Here is a 26,410-nt window from a genome sequence, read left to right as displayed (position 1 = left end):
TCATATTTATAGGCAAATGCTGAATCAGAACTGGGGACTGGCGTTCTTAAAGCTGCAATGCACTTTCACTTTGACTGTTGATCAAATACAAATGTTAAGTTTCCTGTATGGTGAATGTTAGGGAATAAATGTCAATGCTACTCAACAAACACGCTGTTGACTGATAGGTTTATCAGGTGCCTGATGGTTTGGAATGTTCCAGGCCCTAGAAGGGTGACAGCTGATTTGCCTCTCTCAAAAGACCACTTCACATTTTGATATTGGGATCATCATAAGGTGTCTGTCAAAACTATAGGTTCAAAGGGATAGTTCATCAACATATCTTAATTACATATTTATTACCTTACCCTGAAAGGAGAAGCAGTAATCCATGCTTCAATTTTGTACATCTAGCCACTTTAACAAGTCGCTAACATGAGCATCTCTGAACAACAAACAATGAAAGTCAATGTGGCCAATATTAGCATGTTCATTAATCAATTCATGCCCAAACGATCAATCAGAGATTCACACCAATTATGCAAAGATAATACATTTAAAAAAGTGCAGTGAACAGAGGATGTGTTCGCATGATTTTTTATTGGACTATTGTGATGCAACTTCTTTATATTACAATTATAAAAATGTAATTGGTCGGCTGCGTACCCGTGTGACACTTATACTTGCTTTAAAATGACAATTGCAGAGGTAGTGGAATTATTGACACAATCTGACATATAGTATGATTGTCTATTCTATTACAACACTAGGACTCAACTACTGACCAGGAGCTAATGTATGTACTCCTTAAGTGAAATCGTTGAACTCGGTACACAAATCCATATAATATACATAATTCGCTCAGAATCGGTGCATTAAACTTTCCTGCGCGCTTGCATCCTTAGACTAGTATGGTAATGTATGTGTTGTTATACATACAACCAACGTAGTTGAAAACATGACCTTTTGTATTCATGTATAAGAGTCGTTATCACCGAGGTGTTATGCCCATTGACTTCTGTGTGTTCTGATGTAAGGCAGACAAACAGGTACTGAAATGTTAGGATTTTTGTTTGTCACTGTGACTGGGTTCCCTACCACATAAATCCAAGGTTATGTTCTCAAAATGTGCTGAATATAACAACAGTGGAAGACTGAAAAGGAAAATAAATGTCACATTCAGTTGTCCAAATGAATTACTCACATGAGATCAGATGATGGAATAGGATTTGTAAACATCAAGGAGCAAACTGAGAAAGAAATACACAAATTCCCCCCAAAATACTGTCACAGTCGACTCTCTCACAAAATGCAGTGTCAACACCAATTAAACAATGTTGTTCATAGGCAAACCCATACTTGCTTATGAATGGATAATATTTAAATACAATATTCATCAGGGTCTAATAAGGCACAGTAACTTGTTATCTTAAACATTTACTGACAATACCTTTTCAATAGTGTGAAATAAATGACAGCTTTAGCCTCCTAGTACAGCAAGACATTTCTGCAACTGCAAATCATCTGCAGCTCCTTTAGATTTTTAATCCCCATGTTGATATCCAGATCATCTGTGAAAACAGACGTGTGAAATAAAAATGTATTGCGGCTAAATATGTATTTGCATACTTCTAGAGTGTTTTCCTTGCCACACCAACACTGTCCATTGCACGGTTAAGCTGCGAATTGCTTTTCAGCCCTTCTGATTAAAAAAGAATGACCATTAAAGTGTTTTTGTCACAAGTCTTGTAGGAGTCATAATTGCGATACAGTCTAAGCTGTGAATTAATCAGAAGAGGATTGTTTTACTTCCAAAAACAATTTCCATTACGCTATGACACAACCCGAGTCAATTACATTATATCCACAGTCAGCAAATCAAGAGAACTCCATCTTTAAATGCATCATTACTAGAGTTACAGCCTTATCATAGTAGGCAACATTTTCATTAGCTAGAATATGATAATAAACATGTGCGTATAAGAGATTAAAAACAGAAAACGCATTAACAAAAAGAAAAAGTATAAACATTCTTTGAAATTCCTTGTGAGGTATTAGATGCTGTTTGATCATCTGATTCCATGTATACCTATTTAGGCTTAGCATTTTGTTCAGATTAACCTTTACAGAAAAAATATATATTTATAAATCAAAAAGTGTTAGTATTATGATAACCCTACCGACATACCAAACATGCCCAAAATACAACATTATAATACAGAATCCTTCATACATAGGAGCCAAGTGTATTTGATAAGGCTAATGGTGCATAATTGTTATTCAATTGACCCAAATTTAAATGTTCACATTAATAATAGTCTGAATCAATATCATTTCCTTTTGGTCCTTAAATAATATGCAAATAATTTCAGCATGACACGCTTAAAAAACGCATCACATTGCCTTCACATTACTATGTACAGAGCAATCTGAATACTGTAGACTCATTGTACATAATGAGTATAGTGAAGTATTATTTATTTTCAATATAAGTCATATATATTATACTTAATTAATTGTGGCACAAATCAAAGTTACAGCCTGATCGTTATACTGCGTTGCATTGGAATAAAGAATAGACTATATAAGTGAAAGTGTTACAACCTTATTTGATTATGTTTCCTTCACAATAAAAACAGAATATAACTTATAAGAAAAGGAAAGAAACTGTTGAATACTGAAGAGTTAAATCATTCCAAAAACAACACAACACATTTTTCAGTTTTGCTCATCCACATTGTCTATGGAATGACAATAAGCAATTGATATGGTAACTAAAGGGAAAAGCAACATTGTGATTTTATTATTTTAGAAATAATGCTTCTGATTATACAAAACACAAATTTAAATCATACACATACTACACATGGCTGAAAATGGAAATTAACATGATTTTTCTCCATAACAAACATAATTGCCTACAAATGGCTTTGCCACAGCAGCACATGAATGCAGTGTGTTTATTAAGTCAAACTACCGTTAATGTACACCCTGTGAAATACGAGTATATACACACCTGTTGAAGCTATAGAAGGGAAATAAAAGTACAAAGAAAATATATTCAATGGCCATAAAAAATGTTGTTTTTTTAAAATCGAAACTAAAGAGAAAACCTATTTTTATTTTTTTTTACTTATTTCATTTAGGAATTTCTTATCTTTTGACATCACACAAGAGCAGCCACTGAGAAGAATGTGTCGTTTTGCTATTTGAGGGCAGCTCAGATTGTTACATTTGGTCTGGGTCTTTTGAAACCAGAAGGGGGCAGTGCTATTTGATATATAAAAGTGATTGTACAGTACAGTCATCCTTTAAGAACTACTGCATACTGACCCCTGTTGTCAGTGACTGGGAATAGAGACCCTGCAGCTGCAAGCAAAAAGTAGACACTTGCCAATGTAATCCAGCCCACAGTCAAGTTAAAAACTACCAGAAATCACATAATCATAATGATATAACAAAAACATTTCTAAATATGAAATGCGGGTAGGCTACACACAAATTGGGACGGTAAGCAAACTACCGCAATCTAACAAGTGCATAAGTCTGTTTCGAGCTGTGTTGAGCTATTTGACCAGAACACAAGAAGTGATGGATGTTAAGAATTCTAAAAAAAAAAAAGAATAATTTTCTCTGTGGATGGCATCCAGCCAACGGAGGATTTAGAATCAATGTCAAACAATGTTATGGTATATTGCACATTAAAATATATTGCATATAACATAATTTAGTTAATTATTGTTAATTTAGGTCATTATTTGCATATTATTTGTACAAATTATTATTAAACATATATTAAATCATATTAACATGTATAACTTTTGTGGTGCAATGAAACAGATATTATTAATTAAGTGAAGCTATACTTTGAATTGTGTACATATGGTACTGTACATAGTTAGTTAAACGATGTTCATTATTATGTTAATAGAAATTGCTGACAACATTCTTCAAGCAAACATTATGCTTACTACAACTTCCCACAAAAAGTCATTTAAGAGAGTTAGAGATGAAAGGAAGAAATACTGTACTTAAAAATTAAGGTCACATAAGAAGCTGTTCAACCATTTCACAATAGGCATGTTAATTTGGTCATTTCTATAACACTTCAATAAATACTTTCTAATGTAAGTATATACAATCCCAGTCAAAAGTTTGGACACACCTACTCATTACAGGGTTTCTCTTTATATTTACTATTTCCTACATTGTAGAGTAATAGTGAAGACATCAAAACTATGAAATAACACATATGGAATCATGTAGTAATCAAAAAAGTGTTAAACAAATCAAAATATACTTTATATTTGAGGTTCTTCAAAGAAGCCACCCTTTGACTTAATGACAGCTTTGCACACGCTTGGCATTCTCTCAACCAGCTTCATGAGATAGTCACCTGGAATGCATTTCAATTAACAGGTGTGCCTTGTTAAAAGTTCATACGAGGAATTTATTTCCTTCTTAATGCTTTTAAGCCAATCACTTGCGTTGTCACAAGGTAAGGGTGGTATACAGAAGATATCCCTATTTGGTAAAAGACCGAGTCCATATTATGGCAAGAACAGCTGAAAGAGGCAAAGAGAAATGACAATCCATCATTACTTTAAGACATGAAGGTCAGTCAATTCCGAAAATTTCAAGAACTTTGAACGTTTCTTCAAGTGCAGTCGCAAAAACCATCAAGCGCTATGATGAATCTGTCTCTCATAAGGACCGCCACAGGAAAGGAAGACCCAGAGTTACCTCTGCTGCAGAGGATAAGTTCATTAGAGGTACCAGCCTCAGAAATTGCAGCCCAAATAAATGCTTCACAGAGTTCAAGTAACAGACACATCTCAACATCAACTGTTCAGAGGAGACTGCGTGAATCAGGCCGAATTGCTGCAAAGAAACCACTACTAAAGGACACCAATAAGAGGAAGAGACTTGCTTGGGCCAAGAAATACGAGTAATGGACATCAGACCGGTTGAAATCTGTCCTTTGGTCTGATGAGTCCAAATTTGAGATGTTTGGTTCCAACCACAGTGTCTTTGTGAGATGCAGAGTAGGCTTGCTGGTGACACTGTCAATTATTTATTTAGAGTTCAAGGCACACTTAACCAGCATGGCTACCACAGCATTCTGCAGCGATACGCCAACCCATCTAGTTTGCGCTTGGTGGGACTATAATTTGTTTTTCAACAGGACAATGACCCAGCACACCTCCAGGCTGTGTAAGGGCTATTTGACCAAGAAAGAGAGGTCATCTGGCCTCCACAATCACCTGACCTCAACCCAATTGAGATAGTTTGGGATGAGTCGGACAGTAGAGTGAAGGAAAAGCAGCCAACAAGTGGTCAGCATATGTGGGAACTCCTTCAAGACTGTTTGAAAAGCATTCCAGGTGAAGCTGGTTGAGAGAATGCCAAGCGTGTGCAAACCTGTCATCAAGGCAAAGGGTGGCTACTTTGAAGAATCTCAAATATAAAATATTTTTTGATTTGCTTAACCCTTTTTTGGTTACCACATTATTCCATATGTGTTATTTCATCGTTTTGATGTCTTCACTCTTATTCTACAATGTAGAAAATAGTAAAATAAAGAAAAACACTTGAATGAGTAGCTTTTGACTGGTACTGTATATATGACACAACTTAGTTGCATTCTTTACATAAGGCAATGTATCATTGGTGAAAGTTAAACAGCTACTCCCAGAAATGACCATTGACTACACAAATGAATATCCCTGTTTATACGTACATCAATACAATGGCTAGGAATAGGTTATATTGCTCATGGATTCTTTATTTGGTATAAACCAGCAGTATGCACATTTCTAGATGATTTTGATTGTGAATATCAAGTATTCTTAATAAGGCCATTGAAAATACAGCCAATAAAACGAATTTACATTCAACCTCATTAAATATGATTAAATTGCATTTGTTTCATTGTTGTTTTGGATGAGGCCTAAACATGGCCAGTTTAGAAGTAGTGCAGCGTATACGGACTCCATGTGCAATATGCAATACTGAATAAAACAGTGGGTGTGTTATCGTTAGATTAGAAGCTTGGCAGTTGTGCAGGTTTAGCTAACGAACACAACGGACACAGTGCGCTAAAGACAGTATAATACATGGTCACTGGCGCCACCAAACCATGAACTCATCTCTGTTCCTGTGTTGCAATGATATCTGTCTCTCACCATAACCCTGGTACTAACATACATTATGTGTCCTCGCATGTCAGCTCCCAGCATAGGAAGCTGGGATAGTAACCTGTGTTGATTTCAATCAGAACAGTTGAATTGGGTTGCTGGTGTGGTAGGTTTAGTGGCACTGGCTAAATACATGAGCAGTACTAGATTTCTGTCGACGGGTCGCATTTCACAGATTCATAGATACGCGACAAAGCTTCTTTCTCATATTCCAAGCCTTGTGGCCTCCTAACATGCGTTCTGTATCTTACACCATTATCTCCGGCTAGTCTGATGTTTGAGTAGTAGTCAGGGCAGTCACCCCTTCCTCCAGCAATACGCCTCGCAGTATCCCACGACATGGTTGTCGTTGTTACTCTGGCAGTTACTCTGAAACAGAGGGGCCCCTGCGGGGAGGCCCCCGAGCGGAACCCTGGAGAGTGAAAGACCAGGAGGCACCCCACTTGAGCTCAGTCTGCAGTTTGATAGTGGCAGTGGGGGACGTGAGGGTGGTGGAGGGGGGTGTGGTTGGCTGGAGGGAGGGGCTCTAGATGTTGGTCTCCCTCTGCATGGCGTCCTCATCTTTGGGGTCTACCATGTCCTCCAATGCCTGGGCGTCCCCGTCTGTCTCCTTTTGGTCCTGGTCCCTGTCAGGGTCCTCGGTTTCAGTCCGTTTGTACATCTCCTCCTGCTTGCGCTCCTTGGCCAGGAGTCTGTAGTTGATGAAGTTGCCGATGAACAGCCAAATACTGGCCATGATCACCACAGCCCCACAGCAGAAATACATGTACTTGTAGTTTTTGGTGATGTCCACCAGTTTACCTGGAAATAAGAGCACAGAAAGGGTAAATGTTATTACATTTTGTAAATGTTTTTTAATGTTTTATTGAGTGATGAAGGTCTGTCATATTGCTATGTTCTGCATTTCCAAATATGCCTTTATCAGTTTCTTCATGTCTACTGATATTTAATGAGGACATTATGTCAAATAAATGAAGCATTTTGTCAAGGACCAATAATCACAGAATGAACTTTCCATTTGTTGTTATTGTAATTAGACAAATAAGCACATATTAAAAGAATGCCAAAACGTAATATGGCTTTTCCACTCTAAATCAGCAAACTCTATAACCAAGATCAAACCAAGTGAATGATTACTAAGCAATAGCGCTCCATAAAACAATAATTGGGTGACTTTAATTTATTCCTTTGGCATATCAACTGCTTAAAAAGTAAACAACGTCTCACAAATGAATTAAGTAGTAATGAGTTGAGAGATCAGTGACATACCTGCCAGGGGTGGACCAATGAGGACAGGGCAGCACTCCACAATGGTGGTGAGCCCCACAGCGCTGGAGAACCTCTGAGCCCCCACCAGGTCCATCAGGGTCTCAAACAGCACCGAGCTGACCATGCCAAACGCAAAACCAAAGAACACGGCGTACACCACCAGGCCTGTGTAGCTCTCCACCAGGGGGCAGAGGATGTGGCACACCCCGTTATAGAGCACGGCGAAGCTAAAGAAGTACTGGATCCTGGGCCGGATCCACTTGGAGTTGGCCAGGAGCCCCATGGAGGGCCGGGCAAACATGTCCACGAAGGCCAGGATGGAGAGCAGCAAGGCGGCCGAGTACTCGTCCACGCCTATGTCCTTGGCGTAGGCTGTCAGGAAGACGATTGGCGAGAAAAAGCCCAAGAACATGATGACGTTGCCCGACAGATAGATGAGGAAACCGCGGTGCTTGAAAAGCGACAGGTCAATGAACTTGTTGACAGTCCCCAAACAAGTGGTCGTCTCCTTCTTCTTGGTGGCGGTTTTGGCAACGACCAACTCCTCATCTTTCTTGATCTTGCCCAGCGGTGGTCCCAGGGGCCTCATCAGGGAGCCAGCCACACAGCAATTGAGCAGTATGCCCCCCAGGATGAGGAAGCTGCCCCTCCAGCCGAAGGAGTTGAACAGGTACTGGTTGAAAGGGGCTAGGCTGCTCAGGAACACTGGGCTACCGGCCATGGCTATTCCGTTAGCGATGGGACGCTTCTTATAGAAGTACTTGCCAATCATAGTCAGTGCTGGCTGAAGGTTAAAGGCTAGGCCCAGGCCTTTGTGAGGAGAGAGGATAATATGATTTAGAGTTAAAAAGATCATACATTTCTAACAAGATAATTATCTGATAATTATCTGATAAGTACACATTCGGAATAATACACATTTTCTTCAAGTAGCCATACTGTGGTTATTAAATGATTTGACAAATCAAGCTTAACTGTACTCTTGTAATGTATCTATAGTCTTTTACTATGACCTTTGTGAAAGACAGAATGGAAAACTCCAAATCAGTTGTAGGCCTATTTTCAACCAGCCACTTAAGGAGTTTGACACTATAATCAAATGAACTCTGAATGAGTTGAAATGGATTTGATCGGAATTACCTCCTATAAGACCGATGCAAACATAAAGCTCCACCACGCTGTTGCAGAAGGAAGCTGATATCAACCCGATAGAAGACAGTACTCCCCCCATGATCATGACAGGTCTGCAGCCATATGTGTTTACCAGTACACTGCTTATGGGACCTGGAAGAGAAACAAATTAGATACTAAAAACATGGTCTTTCAACCAACCCAAACATTCAGCCTGTAATAGACTAGGGTAATCATGTAGTGATTACTTAATGATTTAAGCTTGTTAGCGTTGAAAGACAGCATGAAACTTCCCGGCTCTGGAAATAGAATTACTGTAACAAGACCTTGTTGATACTGGTAAACAATGTACAACATCGTGTTGTGTGTTCTGCATGTATTCTTAAGGGGGCGAAGGCTGTATTGAGAGATCAGTAACAAAGGTATGGGTATAACACAGCATTATCTTAGTAGTCAAACAAAAAAATACCTTACTGCCAATAAGTACAGAGCACATTGACAAAACATCTGTTATTTTCCAGCTTTGCTACATATGTATCAGAGATCCCATCATGACAAGCAATAAATGTACTGTTGGACCAGCAAGACCAATGACACAGAGCGCAGGTGAGGTCTTGGACATAACTCAGCACTTAGACAATTAACCAATGGGTGCCTGTCAGCCTTGGACAGGCTGCACTGAGAGCTGAGGGCCAAACTAATAGAGCGTTAGTCAAACAGAATGAGTCAGAATCGATCAGGCCCGTCAAGCATCATCGACACGCTGAGTGAAGACAATGAACTGAGCTCTGGTTGGACACGCAATGGGTCTCTCTGTTTCATAAGCTTTCAAGGCACAGCTGCCATGCTAATGCAAAACAGAGACCCAATGTGGCAACCAGTTATCTTATGAAATGGATAATAGGCACTGACTGTATGAATACACACTTTATGGGCATAGATGGGTTTCAGATGTAACAGTGAGAGAACACTGGTTAACGTAAATGGACTCCTTTGAATTGGTCTGGTTACACTGCATTAAAGCATTACCAGATGTATTTTCTGAAAGTGCAATGCAATGCAATGTTTTCGTATCTAAAAAGAGGGGTGAGGGGACGGGGGGGGGGAATCAGGAACTATGACACACACACACACCTTGAAGTGATCAGAAGACCTTGGCTCCATGGTCCATTTGTCCCTGAGCGCCGTTTCTTTTTAATTCACCATTTTCCATGAGTAACAGTAAGCACTTGATATTGGTAGTGCACACGCAGTTGAATTGAGTGGGGCCGACCAGCACCACACTACTATGCCACACTGCACTTTCCATTTCCTTGTTACCTTCAATAAGGGCTTGCCACACAACTTCTTCTTAGAGGCATACAACACAAGACAACTGGCAGCAAGTGAATCTTAGCAGATGTTGGTTTTAGTGGGTCAACCTGTTATTCAACCCTCTCGATGGTCATTGATAGTACATCAAACTGACAGGTCCAAACAATTCCTTTTAAATTGTGTCCTTGTCAAATTTCTAAAAGTTATTGTTGAGGGAAACTTTATCCTTTGTATTTCTAAAGTCCTGTTATGTTTGAACCTCTGGTCTCCATTACTTGATAGGGTGAGGAATGACTCTGCTTCTATGGCATGTCACAATGTCCCCTTTCATGACAGACGTTAAACAAAAGGAAGAGTAAATTGAATAAGAAACGATAAGAGTAATGAAAGATTTGTCCCCTTTTTTGAATAATGCCCCTATTAGCAAGCAGAAGATGTGCCGTATCTGTGTCGGACTCGGGGAGCGGTGCTATTTAAAAAGCAGGTTGGGGAAGAAGTCGCCTGACTTCATTTGCTCTGCTTGAATCTTTTTTCGACCTTGATGAGAGGAGCCCTCCTCGTTTGCATACAGAGCACTTGTCAGTATTCTCCTGAGTCTGGTGGTGAAACCTGGATAGGCCAAGTGGAGGGAGCCCTTGAGGTTTCATATTAGCTCCTTGTAAAAAATAATTCATAAGTGAATGTTCAATTTCTGCAATAGCTGGACACACTTTCCAGGTTACCAAAAGCAAATTAGGAGTTTGTTTTGACAGTAACTTTAAGGACAATAAATTAGACTACTATTGACATTGAGCACGCTATATTTGAACATATTGTATCTCAGACCCTACCAATATGATTGGGCTCAATAATAAAACATTTTAATGAAGCATGATCAGATACCATAACTTAATTTTGCTTGTGTCCAGACTTGAGGCAAAATATGGGCTCAATCATGGAAACAAATACCTACAAGAGGATGGGTACACCCGTCATTTACCCTTCCAGCTGTGATTTATTTCAAAGAACCTAAAAGCTAGTTTGACAGCAGAAAAATGGAAGTTTGTGTAACACATTTTTCTACTACTCCCTGATTTGTGAGGTTGGAAAAGAATAGGTTGATAAACCGTCAAGATAGCTGACTATGCAGGAAACTGATGTTTGCAATCCATCATACCATTAATGTCACTCTCATTACGGAATAAAGCGCTGATATATGAAACTTAAGAGTTGTTTTCCAGAGCAGTTATGCAAGGACGCAAACATGAATTCTATAAGTGGTTGATAACACAGCTTAGCTAGCCATATTTCTTCTGGACAGTTCAGTTAGCATTGAGGCTAATGTGCCTGGCAGTGAGAGAGCTCTGCTGTGCTGACCGTCAACAGAGGATGGTACTGTGCGTAGCCATGCTGCCTAGCCTAGCCAAGGTCAACTCTCCCTCTCTCTGTGTGGATTAGTGACATTGATCCAACACTGACACACACACAGCCTCCATTTTAGCACGTCACTGCAGAGCGACACTCAGCCAGGCTAGAAGGGAGGAGGGACGGGAGATCTGCAGAAGGCGTCCATATAGCTGATGTAATAGTGTGCAATATTTCACAATAATTCCCTTTGGGCTCTTTTCTGCACCCATCAACATCATTACTAATCCTTCATCTCAGTGTCTGTGTTACACCCTGGGTTATGGAGACACACAACATCCAGGAAGATATGAAATAGTTGCCTTCACTTACAGTTGTTGTGCATTTGTGGTCGTATCTAATATGTGTGTGTGGCCGTACATCATAAAAATAGGTTGGCTGCTGTTGTTTGAAATCAGCAAGAGCCACACATTGACTTGTCCTGATGTTTGAGGATATGGCAAGCATGTCCAGTTTGTTTGCTCTGTGATTGACATCCAATCAGCATCATAAGTGGCACTGCTATCTTATCAGTTTGGGAGTCTGCCTGATGACTGCCCTGGAGAATTCAGTATGTGTCTGACCTCTGAACTCGTGGTTGAGGTGGCAGTTGCGTCAACAGCACAGACGGCAGGCGGTGCGAAAACAACAGGTGCGTTGTTTCCTTCCTCTTCCAAGAGGACAAACACCCTCAATAAGCAGCTCTCGGATTGGGGTAAATATTTGGTGATGCGTGATTTGTTTTTCCGTCATGTTATTCCAGAGAGCAGCATGTACCGCACTGGGCTGTCCGTTGCTTGTAGAAATGAAGAATGCATTAAACACTAAAAGGACAATTGCTTTATCAGCCTACAGCTGGTGCAAACACATAGGACAAGAGAGCAGGTGTTTAATGAATAGCTGATGAAGCTCTGTTCTCCCTTTTGCTCAGAGTTCAATATGAATGAATTACACTAAACATTTTAATGAGGGACAAGTGCCTTGTACAGGCTTGTCACATATAGAGGATGGTATTGGGTGTCCTTGGCTCTCTATGGCCAATTGGCCATCACTGTCACCGTCATCACAACAACGGTCTAGGATACAACAAACCCTGTTGACAGCAACAATTAGATATGACTGGATAGGATGGCATCCGCTAACAGATGGCCAGCGTGGCACTGCCAAGCAAGGTGCCTACTGGGTAACCTAGTGAGGGGTAAAGTCATGCTGAGAAGGAGAAAATGTGATGCATGACTACTACAATATGCTGATGACTAGTCACAGAAACCATGTGTTCCTCTTGAATGTCAATTTAAAGATGGTTATAGGTTCTCATAGGAGACTCACAATAAGATCAGTACAGGTACCTTGCCGCATACTTAGGGCCTGAGTTTTCCCTGGATAGGTCACATGATGAAGATAAACTCAGGGCACTACATATACAGAACCCCAACCTTCTTAACCAATCAGACAGACGACTTCATCGAGACTACCTGGACACCAACTTAATGTCTTGGTCTTACCGCCTGCGTACATGACGGCCAGCATGATGGAGGAGATCCATGCTATCTGGCTGTAGGAGCAATCAAAGATCTTCTGGATGTCCTTGAAGTAGACGGTGATGGCCTTGGGGAAGGCGTAGGAGAAGCCGATGGAGATGAAGGATCCCAGCACCACGGCCCAGCCCCAGCCCCCGTCCGGAGGGGTCACTGCTGGGGGGCCTGCGGCAGGGGGTGGCATCTCTGACCCGGCTGGCTCTCAACGCTCACTGTTTACTGGAGGGGGAAAGAGGAAGAACAGGGGTCAGTACAGGGGATATATGAAGAGGAAAGAGAGGGTCAGTAAAGGGGAAATATGAAGAGGCAGAAGAAAGAGAGAGTCAGTACTGGGGAAATATGAAGAGGAAGAGGAAAGAGAGGGTCAGTACAGGGGAGATATGAAGAGGAAGAGGAAAGAGAGGGTCGGTACAGGGGAGATATGAAGAGGAAAAAGAGGGTCGGTACAGGGGAGATATGAAGAGGAAGAGGAAAAAGAGGGTCAGTACAGGGGAGATATGAAGATGAAGCGGAAAGAGAGGGTCAGTACAGGGGAGATATGAAGAGGAAGAGGAAAGAGAGGGTCGGTACACAGGAGATATGACGAGGAAGAGGAAAGAGAGTCAGTACAGGGGAAATATGAAGTGGGAAGAGGAAAAAGAGGGTCAGTACAGGGGAGATATGAAGAGGAAAAAGAGGGTCAGTACAGGGGAGATATGAAGGGGAAGAGGAAAAAGAGGGTCGGTACAAGGGAGATATGAAGAGGAAAAAGAGGGTCGGTACAGGGGAGATATGAAGAGGAAAAAGAGGGTCGGTACAGGGGAGATATGAAGAGGAAAAAGAGGGTCGGTACAGGGGAGATATGAAGAGGAAAAAGAGGGTCAGTACAGGGGAGATATGAAGAGGAAGAGGAAAGAGAGGGTCGGTACAGGGGAGATATGAAGAGGAAAAAGAGGGTCGGTACAGGGGAGATATGAAGAGGAAGAGGAAAGAGAGGGTCAGTACAGGGGAGATATGAAGAGGAAAAAGAGGGTCGGTACAGGGGAGATATGAAGAGGAAGAGGAAAGAGAGGGTCAGTACAGGGGAGATATGAAGAGGAAGAGGAAAGAGAGGGTCAGTACAGGGGAGATATGAAGAGGAAAAAGAGGGTCGGTACAGGGGAGATATGAAGAGGAAGAGGAAAGAGAGGGTCAGTACAGGGGAGATATGAAGAGGAAGAGGAAAGAGAGGGTCAGTACAGGGGAGATATGAAGAGGAAGAGGAAAGAGAGGGTCGGTACAGGGGAGATATGAAGAGGAAAAAGAGGGTCGGTACAGGGGAGATATGAAGAGGAAGAGGAAAGAGAGGGTCAGTACAGGGGAGATATGAAGATGAAGCGGAAAGAGAGGGTCAGTACAGGGGAGATATGAAGAGGAAGAGGAAAGAGAGGGTCGGTACAGGGGAGATATGAAGCGGAAAGAGAGGGTCGGTACAGGGGAGATATGAAGAGGAAGAGGAAAAAGAGGGTCAGTACAGGGGAGATATGAAGATGAAGTGGAAAGAGAGGGTCAGTACAGGGGAGATATGAAGAGGAAGAGGAAAGAGAGGGTCGGTACACAGGAGATATGACGAGGAAGAGGAAAGAGAGTCAGTACAGGGGAAATATGAAGTGGGAAGAGGAAAAAGAGGGTCAGTACAGGGGAGATATGAAGAGGAAAAAGAGGGTCAGTACAGGGGAGATATGAAGGGGAAGAGGAAAAAGAGGGTCGGTACAGGGGAGATATGAAGAGGAAAAAGAGGGTCGGTACAGGGGAGATATGAAGAGGAAAAAGAGGGTCAGTACAGGGGAGATATGAAGAGGAAAAAGAGGGTCGGTACAGGGGAGATATGAAGAGGAAAAAGAGGGTCGGTACAGGGGAGATATGAAGAGGAAAAAGAGGGTCAGTACAGGGGAGATATGAAGAGGAAAAAGAGGGTCGGTACAGGGGAGATATGAAGAGGAAAAAGAGGGTCGGTACAGGGGAGATATGAAGAGGAAGAGGAAAAAGAGGGTCAGTACAGGGGAGATATGAAGAGGAAAAAGAGGGTCGGTACAGGGGAGATATGAAGAGGAAAAAGAGGGTCGGTACAGGGGAGATATGAAGAGGAAGAGGAAAAAGAGGGTCGGTACAGGGGAGATATGAAGAGGAAAAAGAGGGTCGGTACAGGGGAGATATGAAGAGGAAGAGGAAAAAGAGTGTCAGTACAGGGGAGATATGAAGAGGAAGAGGAAAAAGAGTGTCAGTACAGGGGAGATATGAAGAGGAAAAAGAGGGTCGGTACAGGGGAGATATGAAGAGGAAGAGGAAAAAGAGTGTCAGTACAGGGGAGATATGAAGAGGAAGAGGAAAAAGAGTGTCAGTACAGGGGAGATATGAAGAGGAAAAAGAGGGTCGGTACAGGGGAGATATGAAGAGGAAGAGGAAAAAGAGGGTCGGTACAGGGGAGATATGAAGAGGAAAAAGAGGGTCGGTACAGGGGAGATATGAAGAGGAAGAGGAAAAAGAGTGTCAGTACAGGGGAGATATGAAGAGGAAGAGGAAAAAGAGTGTCAGTACAGGGGAGATATGAAGAGGAAAAAGAGGGTCGGTACAGGGGAGATATGAAGAGGAAGAGGAAAAAGAGTGTCAGTACAGGGGAGATATGAAGAGGAAGAGGGGGAGAAACCGTTGAAACCTCTCTGGGTAGGTGAGCTGGACAATAAGGATGATAATGACGTCTCCACTCCCTCTAAGATTAATTTCTGTACTGTAAACTTAGGCTTGAAAAACTAAAACAAAATGTAAGTTATAAAAAATGTATAATAAAAAAAACTCCCATATGTGGAATACTTGTGGACAATTCTCTCACACATAAGGTGGGCCACTTATGTGGACCATTAGGCAGAGGTATATATTCAGAGGTAAAAGGTTGTTTCGAGATAATTGTAGCTAACACCAATACCACATTGACAATGGCATGTTTTAAGTGCACGCCCTACTGAAAATCCGTTTCCCACAGGTTGAGGCCATGTCCCTTTTGTCATTTAAACTCTTGACTGCTGGGTCATAAGACCAGATCTCAGCTCCAGAATGCACGTGAGCACACTGACAGAGTTAATCACCCTTGTCACAAGGTTGAGTTTCTACCTGAAACCAGATCAGCTCTTGCCCCACCCACTTTTCACCTTGAGGGTAGCCCCCTCCACCCCCACCCCCCACTTTCCCCTCCCATTTCCAGAAGGTAATGGAGTAATGGAAACCAGAATGGGTGGAGAGTGGAGTGACAGGGGAGTGGTGTACGGGCAGCAGTGACCAAGATCACATGTCTTTATTGACAAAGCAAACATGTCTCTGATCGCACATACACACATACACCACACATACACACTTTCTAAATGGTTCAAGAGCTTTCATGGGTAAGAGGCAGCTGTTATTCCAGACACACAATCTGCAACACCTGATGAGTGATATTAATATGCGCCTTCGTGATCCAATGAGCTTAATCAACATTCTATTTTTCCTGATCTCACATACGTTGACATAACACAACCAACCACTGGCTTATGAAGGCATTTCAACATCACAAGTAAAAGCTTATTTAAATGGGATTATCGTAGTTTAGTAAAACATGCTCAGCCATACTCTAGACGATACAGCTTAACAGGGGAATGGCATGGCTTTGATTAGGCGGGTTAGAAGAATGACGGTAGACACATAGGTCTAAAGGTGGCCCATAGCACACCAACTCTATTCAAGGTAAAGAGTTGAGGAAAGTGGTTGAAGTTCCAATCAAACCAGAAGGGCACAAAAGCACTAAAACTACAACCTACCATTTCAATCTCAAGAGTGGCTGTAAAACGGGCTCCATGACAACAACATGGTGCAGTGGCATCAATAAATGATATCGGTCTCTGTCTCTCATCAAGTCGTGGCCAGATCAGATTGCACTGCCGTGGAGCCTCATTCATATTCAGCCCCATCTCAGCTGTCAACGGCAGGCAATTAGCTAAACTAGTCGCCATGTGCTGTGATTGGTTGACCTTTCAGAAGAAAAAAGGAAAACGTGAATGAAGACAGCGACTCAACGTCGCTATAAAGACGTTAGAAAGCCTATTTAAATCTTATGCTAAAACTGATAGTTGAAATTCGAGATTTTATCAGATGGTTTATAACTACTACACTACACTACACTACACTACACTACACTACACTACACTACACTACACTATACAACTTCTGACACACACACAAACATAACATTATTTAGTTAAGGAATATCTCCAGCCTAGCTTTTCTAAATAAAGACGGTGTTTCCTCACGACTTTGTGAACACGGTTGTTATTTAACAGACACCATGAGTATTTGTGACCTGTATTATGTGGGCTTAACGCAGGGTGAAGTGGTACAGAAAATGTATTCTTACAGGCATTCTGGGCATCTTCACGTCACTCTGTTCAGGTGTTTGACTTACAATATTTTTACATTTCTAACTTAAGGTACAATTTTTGCTAATCACTCAAATATATAATCCTCTGTGCATATTCCCATGTGTTGCTCTTTTAATTAAACTCAGAGATGATCTATTTTTCAAACATCCATATGGTAATAATGTCTAATCTGATTATTGGCTGGGGTTGTTAGTGGGGTTGGTTGATTGAACGTGACGACAATGCATAACGGGGTCTCAGAACTCATAAGCTGCTTAGGTTTATAAGTCTGAACAGTATAGTGAAAATACCAAAACACACAGTGTAAGAGATGATAACAGTCACACATGAGCCTACTTGTGTTTTTCAAGAGAAGTTTATTCATTCTTTGTGCTCCACGGAAGTTTCTCCCCTATCCCCATGATGTCATCATGTGTCCTCTGTAATGTGTCTTTCCTCTGTTTGGTGTCACAGAATAGCAGCTGACACAGAGGGATGGGCAGACGCTTTCACAGCCAGAGACAACCAACCACAGTCCCACCCAACCAGAGGGATGTGTCCCATCTAAGCCAATCACAAGACACTTCAGACGCCTTTCCTTGCCCGTTGTTGAACTGAGCAAACAGTGTGCCTACCTTAGGTCTACCTGTGCTCGAAACTCTCCTGTTACCTTAAACTTCAGGGAAGGTTAAATGGACAATGGAGCCTTAGAATTAGAATGCGGAGGCAGGTAGCCAACCACTACAACAGCATTCCTCTAATCAAATGATCTCAATGACAAGCTGATCAGAGCATGTAACACAATAGTGTGTGTGTGTGTCTTTGGTTTGGCAGTTTGTCAAGCTAGTAGGTCTGCATTTTCCTTTGTAAATCACAAGGATACTTCCTCCAAGGTCGAACCTGAGGGATAGCTTGACAGGCTGTCTAAAGTCTGCCCTCAGACATTCATGGCCAAGGTAAACTGATCCTAGACCTGTGCTGACTAAGGGGTACAACTTCTGAGCCTGTCTGTGTTCTGTTTCAGGTGAGCTACGTTGAGTAACCATGGAGCCTGAAACAGAGAAGGCGTGTGACTGAGTTAACGGACACAATGTACCACCTACAGCAACATGACTGACGGGCCATGAGCCACATGCTGAGCAGGGTTGGTGGCTTTGTGTCTCTTGGTACACCCAACAGGATTATGTGGGATAGAGTGTGCAGAGCGAAAATGAAAATGGATAGGTAACCTACTCAGAGCTATCTTGGCACCACGTTGACAGAACGATTTGAGTAAATATAGAGACATTCTGAGGCTGGTTGCGGTTTTGAGCTTTGCAAATTACGGGATAATCACACTTTTTTTCATTGACGTCTTATAATTTTGGTTTTATAAATAGCAGCTACTCCAATTGCCACGGTCATAGAGGTGAAGTAGAACAATGATAAAAAAAAAAAAAAAAATCTCATATCTAGTAACTGCATTTGACTTCTACCTAAATGTAAAACAGGTAGTGTAGAAGTTTCTTGTTGGGCCCTTGCTCAGAGGTATGAATGGCATTCAGGCATTGCGAGGTCACTAACGTCACCATGCTGTAGTCTGGTTTGTGTATCCACAAGACCTTCAGGCAGGTACTGGCCACTCCTGTGACAGTCTAGTCCTCAGGGAATCTTGTGTCACCTTGGATGAAACTGACAAGTAGATTTGAGCCAAGTGTTTTCATTAGCATCATACACTACCTGATTAAGTAGGTCTGAATAGCCTGTGGGAGAGGAAGACATGAGGAAGAGATGGAGAGCAAATAAATTGATAGTGGGAGAAAATGAGTGCTTGTAAAAGGGACTTTCCAGGTGAACAAAATGGAGAGCAGTTGTTGATCACATCAATCAAAATCATTTTGATTGATTATAAGAATTCAGGGAGAACATCTCCAGAGCAGAAGCCAAGAGAAATGTATAATCCGCATTCTCTAAATGTCGCTGGTTCGAATACCTGAGCGGACAAAGGTGTAAAACCTGTCGATGTGATCTTGAGCAAGGCACTTAACCATAATTTGCTCCAGGGGCGCCGTACTACTATGGCTGACCCTGTTAAAGCAACACATTTCACTGTATGTGACGATTAAAGATATTTCCCCCCAACTCCTTTTCGTTTTATCTCACAGCACCAATGTTCTCTAAACAACAGCCAGAGAGTCTTGTACAAAGTCACAACAAAAGACAGTAAGTGTCTGCTTTCCTCCAGACACTGGATGATGAATTCACACACAGCTCATAAGGTCATCAATACAATATCATTGTGCCCTCGGCTCAGTGTACCTCCAGTCTGATGTCCTTCACTATCAACAGATATGAGTTTAATACACAACATACAGCGAGGACTTCAGTGACCATCAACCTGTGACACAAATGAGTGTCACAAATAGAACACTGGAAATCATGTGTATACAATAAAGAGAAAATTCATAAATATGCTAAGTATTGTGTTAATTACTCTTAACTGCATATTAACTTTATTCATCTGAAATTTTCCCCATTACAGTGCTCTATACAACTCTGTGTTGTCTTTCAGAAGCTATTGTTATTGACCATTGCCATATGTCCGGCCATACTGCAGGTGCCCATCCCCGGCCCCAATCAAAACATTTTCCTATACAACATGCTTTCCATACCTGTTGGCTTATCGGGGCGGCAGGTAGCCTAGTGGTTTGAGCGTTGGACCAGTAACCAAAAGGTTGCTGTAACGAATCCCCAAGCTGACAAGGTAAAAATCTGTCATTCTGCTCCTGAACAAGGTAGTTAACCCACTGTTCCCCAGTAGGCCATCATTGTTAATAAGAATTTGTTCTTAACTGACTTACCTAGTTAAATTATTGGCCACCTGTTGGCCTCATAGTATAACTTACAGACTTTTCCCTTTTCAAGAAGAAGCTCCAAAACGTTAATATTACCACCATGTTTATATGTTTTCCCGAAACACAGACTGTTTCTGGAATTCCTGATTTGTTCTTCCCAAGTAGAAAACCAACCCATTCTGGTTCGACACCCAAAACATGCTTTGGTTGAGGTCAAAGTGGCAGTGGAAAATGGTGACATAGGATTTAAAATTCCACCCAGCAGAGTATAATTTCTTAGACCCTCAGGTCTATTCACTGTACCACTACCACATAGTGAGCTCTTTTAATGATGAGCATAGAAATAGCACACCTAGAACAGATCTACCACTTCTTACACTTGCTTCAATGTGAATTGTATAAAAAAAAATTACCATTATTTAACTAGGCAAGTCAGTTAAGAACAAATTCTTATTTACAATGACGGACTACACCAGCCAAACCCAGACAATGCAGGCCCAATTGTGCACCGCCCTACAGTGAGGGAAAAAAGTATTTGATCCCCTGCTGATTTTATACGTTTGCCCACTGACAAAGAAATGATCAGTCTATAATTTTAATGATAGGTTTATTTGAACAGTGAGAGACAGAATAACAACAAAAAAATCCAGAAAAACGCATGTCAAAAATGCTATAAAATGATTTGCATTTTAATGAGGGAAATAAGTATTTGACCCCTCTGCAAAACATGACTTAGTACTTGGTGGCAAAACCCTTGTCGGCAATCACAGAGGTCAGACGTTTCTTGTAGTTGTCCACCAGGTTTGCACACATCTCAGGAGGGATTTTGTCCCACTCCTCTTTGCAGATCTTCTCCAAGTCATTAAGGTTTTGAGGCTGATGTTTGGCAACTTGAATCTTCAGCTCCTTCCACAGATTTTCCATGGGATTAAGGTCTGGAGACTGGCTAGGCCACTCCAGGACCTTAATGTGCTTCTTCTTGAGCCACTCCTTTGTTGCCTTGGCCGTGTGTTTTGGGTCATTGTCATGCTGGAATACCGATCCACGACCCATTTCCAATGCCCTGGCTGAGGGAAGCAGGTTCTCACCCAAGACTTGACGGTACATGGCCCCGTCCATCATCCCTTTGATGCGGAGAAGTTGTCCTGTCCCCTTAGCAGAAAAACACCCCCAAAGCATAATGTTTCCACCTCCATGTTTGACGGTGGGGATGGTGTTCTTGGGGTCATAGGCAGCATTCCTCCTCCTCCAAACACGGCGAGTTGAGTTGATGCCAAAGAGCTCCATTTTGGTCTCATCTGACCACAACACTTTCACCCAGTTGTCCTCTGAATCATTCAGATGTTCATTGGCAAACTTCAGACGGGCATGTATATGTGCTTTCAGGATTTCAGTCCTACACGGCGTAGTGTGTTACCAATTGTTTTCTTGGTGACTATGGTCCCAGCTGCCTTGAGATCATTGACAAGATCCTCCCATGTAGTTCTGGGCTGATTCCTCACCGTTCTCATGATCATTGCAACCCCACGAGGTGAGACCTTGCATGGAGCCCCAGGCCGAGGGAGATTGACAGTTCTTTTGTGTTTCTTGCATTTTGTCCCTGACATCCTTGGAGAGCTCTTTGGTCTTGACCATGGTGGAGAGTTTGGAATCTGATTGATTGATTGCTTCTGTGGACAGGTGTCTTTTATACAGGTAACAAACTGAGATTAGGAGCACTCCCTTTTAGAGTGTGCTCCTAATCTCAGCTCGTTACCTGTATAAAAGACACCTGGGAGCCAGAAATCTTTCTGATTGAGAGGGGGTCAAATACTTATTTCCCTCATTAAAATGCAAATCAATTTATAACATTTTTGACATGCGTTTTTCTGGATTTTTTGTTGTTATTCTGTCTCTCACTGTTCAAATAAACCTACCATTAAAATTATAGACTGATAATTTCTTTGTCAGTGGGCAAATGTACAAAATCAGCAGGGGATCAAATACTTTTTTCCCTCACTGTATGGAACTCCCAATCACAGCCAGATGTGATGCAGCCTGTATTCAAACCAGGTACTGCAGTGACACCTCCTGCATTGGAATGCAGAGTCTTAGACCACTGCGCCACTTGGGAGCCCAAAAGGAATGACAGACCTATAATGCACATTTCTATGTGAATTTGGTCAGGTGGCCCAAAAAGTTACATATTGCAGTTTCAATGATATAGGCTACGCACGAAAGCAAACTGTTGAAACAAATGAACTCTCATTCTCTCAATACATTAATTCTAGGACTTGGCATGTCAAAAGTGTAAGCCAGGGTGGTGTTGAAGGGGCTTGTAGCCTTTTCGAAAGCAGGCACCTGGCCTCAAGGTCACCTTAAAGTAATGTATGTACTATAGCAAACGTGTATCCTTACAACTAGCTCATCATTAACCACAACTGCCAACTCTCACTTCACACAAAACGATTCAACGTTGACATAAACATTCATCAAGATGGAAAGTAATCTACCAGAAACAGTGATCCAGTATACAGTTTCCTCTTTGAAGACCTGTATAGTAAAGACGCACCAGGAACAACAACCTCCATGGTTTCTCAATAGAAGAAAGACTACTGAGAGACAATGGGGCCATTGACAGCCAGAATACACACCCTTCCCAGCAGTCAGGGGTCTTTCCATGAAAATAATCAATAGGTGTTTGATACCCTATTATTGTAGTTTCTGCTTTCTAACATCTATGGCAACACGCCCAGAAAATAGTCTTACATGAACAACTAGCAATGGCAAAGCACACAATAAGTCTATCTACCACATTTAGGGCTATAAGGAGATATTTTGAGCAACAATATACCTGTTAATATAATGGCATTACAAGAGTAAATACCAAGTTACTACACAGGTATGAGAACAACTTGGTGTAAAGTGTTATCGGACGACTTTTACTAAAGGTTCTCTTAACCCATTACCGAGCTGATTCTGTTCAAATGCATGGGTGGTGCCATATCTACCATCTACCAGCTAACCACACCCACTTAGACTACTTATTAGACATGTCTTCAGCTGCTAAGTAAGTACCTTTAATTACCATGGAAGGCCTTGAGCGGTGCCTGTGCGTAGTCAGCAGGTGCGATTTGATTTAGCTCACCCAGCGTGCCAGATAGGTGGTGTTAACTTTTGGAACCGTTCCATTGGTCTTTAAGTGCCAACTTTGCCCTCCTGGCGCACAGGGTGAGCTAAAACAAGTGTTGATTTCTGTCTAGGCAGAGTGTCATGGCCCCGGAGCAACATCAAGTACAGCCAGTACCAAGAACCAACCTATTTATCCATGCAAATATGTTCTGCAGCGTCAACGCCTAAGTAATGGTATGAGAAAACGTTACATATTACACCACACATTTTAAGTGTAAAGTTTTAGTAGTTTGATAACGGGGTGTAGATGATTCTTCAAAATTCTTCTACAACAAACATTTTTTTCATTAGCTTACATTGATTTGAGGGACATTTAATCCAAGTATTTGTTTGAGAGGGGGTCAAAGGGGACCACCGAGTAAGGGTTAGGCTACGTAAACGCCAAACAGGACATCCATAACTGGAGAAAAAGCATAAACAAACTGGGCTCTGACCGAACATGAACTGTCTCTTACAACTTCTTTTGATAAGCTACGGCTGTAGAGGACTGCTCAACTACTCACAGGGGATTAGAGTCTGAGCTCGACTTTCCTCCCTGTTTTCTACTACAGCACCATGGGACTGGAGCGCTGGACGCAGCACCTAAGCCACGTTGTTGATCAAGGGTTCTTGTGCCAGGCTAGGGACTTACTGAAGGTATGCAACCTAATACATACCTGACTCCAGTTGACATATTACACGGTATACATCTAAGGCATTTGTATGCCTAATATACTGTACACCGGAAACTGTTTCATACTGAATCTTGCAAGCACTTATTAAACATCAAAAGCATGAAAACTGGACAACGGGAACAGCATAATAGATTGTATACTAGGGCCGGAAATTGCCAGGGAGCTCACGTCATGATATTATCACGATATTTAAGCTGCTTATGTGATATGTATTGCGATTCGATACTGAGATTTTATTGCGATTTGATGTTCCAAATTTGCAAACATATGGGAACATATTGCTCACTATATCTACTGCATAGAGACAAGAGAGAGCATGAGAAAATTAGTTTTGATGAGTCAGGGAAATAAAAGTTCTGGAAACATGTTTCAATATTTAAAAAGAAGATGGAGAACAAGCTTAAGGATGAACAATACCAGAGTTTTGGCACAGGTACAGCTGACTAGCACTAGCTAACGCTGATTAGAAAATCATCATTATATCTATATATTTGTCCAAAATAATATTGCTAAATGTAACTGTATCGATTTTTCCCCAATCACTACTGTGTACACAACAATAATCATAACAACAGCTTCGTAAATACTATGTCAACACCACAAACTTGTTTGGGAATTATTGTAACACCTAAGTGTTAAAACCAACTTTGAAGTCCTAAGGGTTGATTTTCTACCCACATGCTCAGGGGGAACACTGCTTTAGTTTACATGAAAACAGTGAAACACATTAGAGCAGACAATGAACGTGGCTTGAGGGCTATGACAACCTTCCAGTATTTAGGATTGAGTCAGAGGTCATGTTACCCATATCACAACAGTGAAAGATGGCCTACGGGCTGCTGACGATGGTTGGCTGGTCACTGCTTGTTTTAGTCACAATGAGAAACCCTTTCCCCTGTGAGATGGCCGTCTATAAAACTGATTTATCTCCAGAGGGGTTGGGAAGCCAGATGGATGGCGAGGCTAAGAGGCAGATGACAAAGGGTTGTGGAGATGAGTCAGCTAAGCTTGAAGCTAACCATCCATGTATTATTTAGCTACATAGACTAGCGCACTAGAATGCACCATTTATATTGGGATTTGAATGTTTCCTAGCCATCTGTCAGGTCAACTATGAAGTGGTGGATCAATAAAGTGGAGAGGCCCCTGTGTAGGTTACAATACACCAATGTTACAAAGGTTTCTCATGTCTGCAATGTCTACATATTACCCTGTATTTAGTAACCCCAAAAAAGTAGTCCAGTACCAGAGACAGAACCAGCCTACGCCAGTACCAAAACCTATCCAATAGGCCTACCACAGAGCAAAGTAATGACCTGGGGAAGAACGCCAAAGCCCCTGAAGTGCATTATTAATTCATAATCAGTATGTGCACATAGCCAAATCTATGGCCCATTGTTATTTGTCTACATTTCTTTCGACAATGCAAGTCATATATTGCCCAATTTCCCATAACATCTTGCATTACCCAAGAACCAGGCAGACTTCGCTGGTCATTTTGTAAAAAACATTTTTATCTCGTGCTATATCAAGTCAAGGTGGATAAAAGATAGATCAAATGTGACTGACCGATGTTATATTTAAAGCCCACCAGCTGACCCGGAGAGTGAAACATCCTCTGCTTGGCCCAAACCTGCTTACGAAAAACCTTCAGATCAGATCCTTAGATAATAATAGACTAGTATGATTTGGTAACTGTGTCATCTCAGTGGGAAAATGGCTACATCATATTAGACATCGAGACGGACGGGATGAGAAGAGAGATGTACAGTAGACCTACTGATCAGTGATGCCTCAAACTATGATGCAATACCTGCGTGTAGATCCTAATCCGTGTAGTCTGATACTCTGTGTGCCTGTGCTGTTGATAGAAACCGGATGGAACCAGCCAAATATGCATATCATAGTCTACACTGGGCCTACATAAAAAAGTATTCATAATTCTCTAGGCTAACGTAGTCTATAAGCATCATTCACACAATATTGGGAGTAATAACAGTAACGAATAACATGTCTGTGTCGGTGCCACATTTGGTTAACTCCGTGATTACGCACAATATATGTACATTTCAAGCTGAAACATAATGTAATTCAAAATCCAGCCTATTGTTTGTTTTACAAAGCATGTAGCCTACGTGGTGTAGGCTATTCTTGTCCCTATGACCAAGCAGCTCTCTAAATGCCGAAGCAAAGCGTATCATTGTAGGACACAAATAATAATCGTGAACGCACGGGCAGCTGTTCGGAGTTTCGTAAGCATTATTTATTTCATCACGGACAACTTTCAGGAAACGTATATTACCTTTTGCGAATATAGGCGCGGTCTATCCCCAAATGTGATGTGGTATGTGGTCCTTGGTCGCTGACCTTGTCAGTGTTGCGGGAAGATGGGGCTGTATTCTATTTGAATTCGTTTACTAGGAAGCTGCATGTGACGTAGGGCGTTGAAAGAAGGCGGCCCAACCTGCTGTTATTCTGGACCACGGGTAGCATAGCGCTGGAGACAAGAGACCG

General features: G+C 41.7%; 1 protein-coding gene across 1 annotated transcript; it reads right to left on the bottom strand.

Annotated features, from left to right (window-relative positions):
* Nucleotides 1-560: 560 nt before the first annotated feature.
* LOC106576248 (monocarboxylate transporter 2) lies at nucleotides 561-26,410 on the bottom strand. Its single transcript, XM_014153317.3, has 5 exons — nucleotides 26,199-26,410; nucleotides 12,779-13,030; nucleotides 8,586-8,729; nucleotides 7,446-8,255; nucleotides 561-6,977 (listed from the first exon to the last, which is right to left on the bottom strand). Exons 2-5 carry the CDS (start codon nucleotides 12,993-12,995, stop codon nucleotides 6,703-6,705), a joined length of 1,446 nt encoding a protein of 481 aa, XP_014008792.1. The 5' UTR covers nucleotides 12,996-13,030; nucleotides 26,199-26,410; the 3' UTR covers nucleotides 561-6,702.

The sequence above is a fragment of the Salmo salar genome, chromosome 17 (assembly GCF_965601325.2).
Source record: "Salmo salar chromosome 17, fSalSal1, whole genome shotgun sequence".
Lineage (NCBI taxonomy): Eukaryota > Metazoa > Chordata > Actinopteri > Salmoniformes > Salmonidae > Salmo > Salmo salar.
This window is presented reverse-complemented; position numbering and strand designations above follow the sequence as displayed.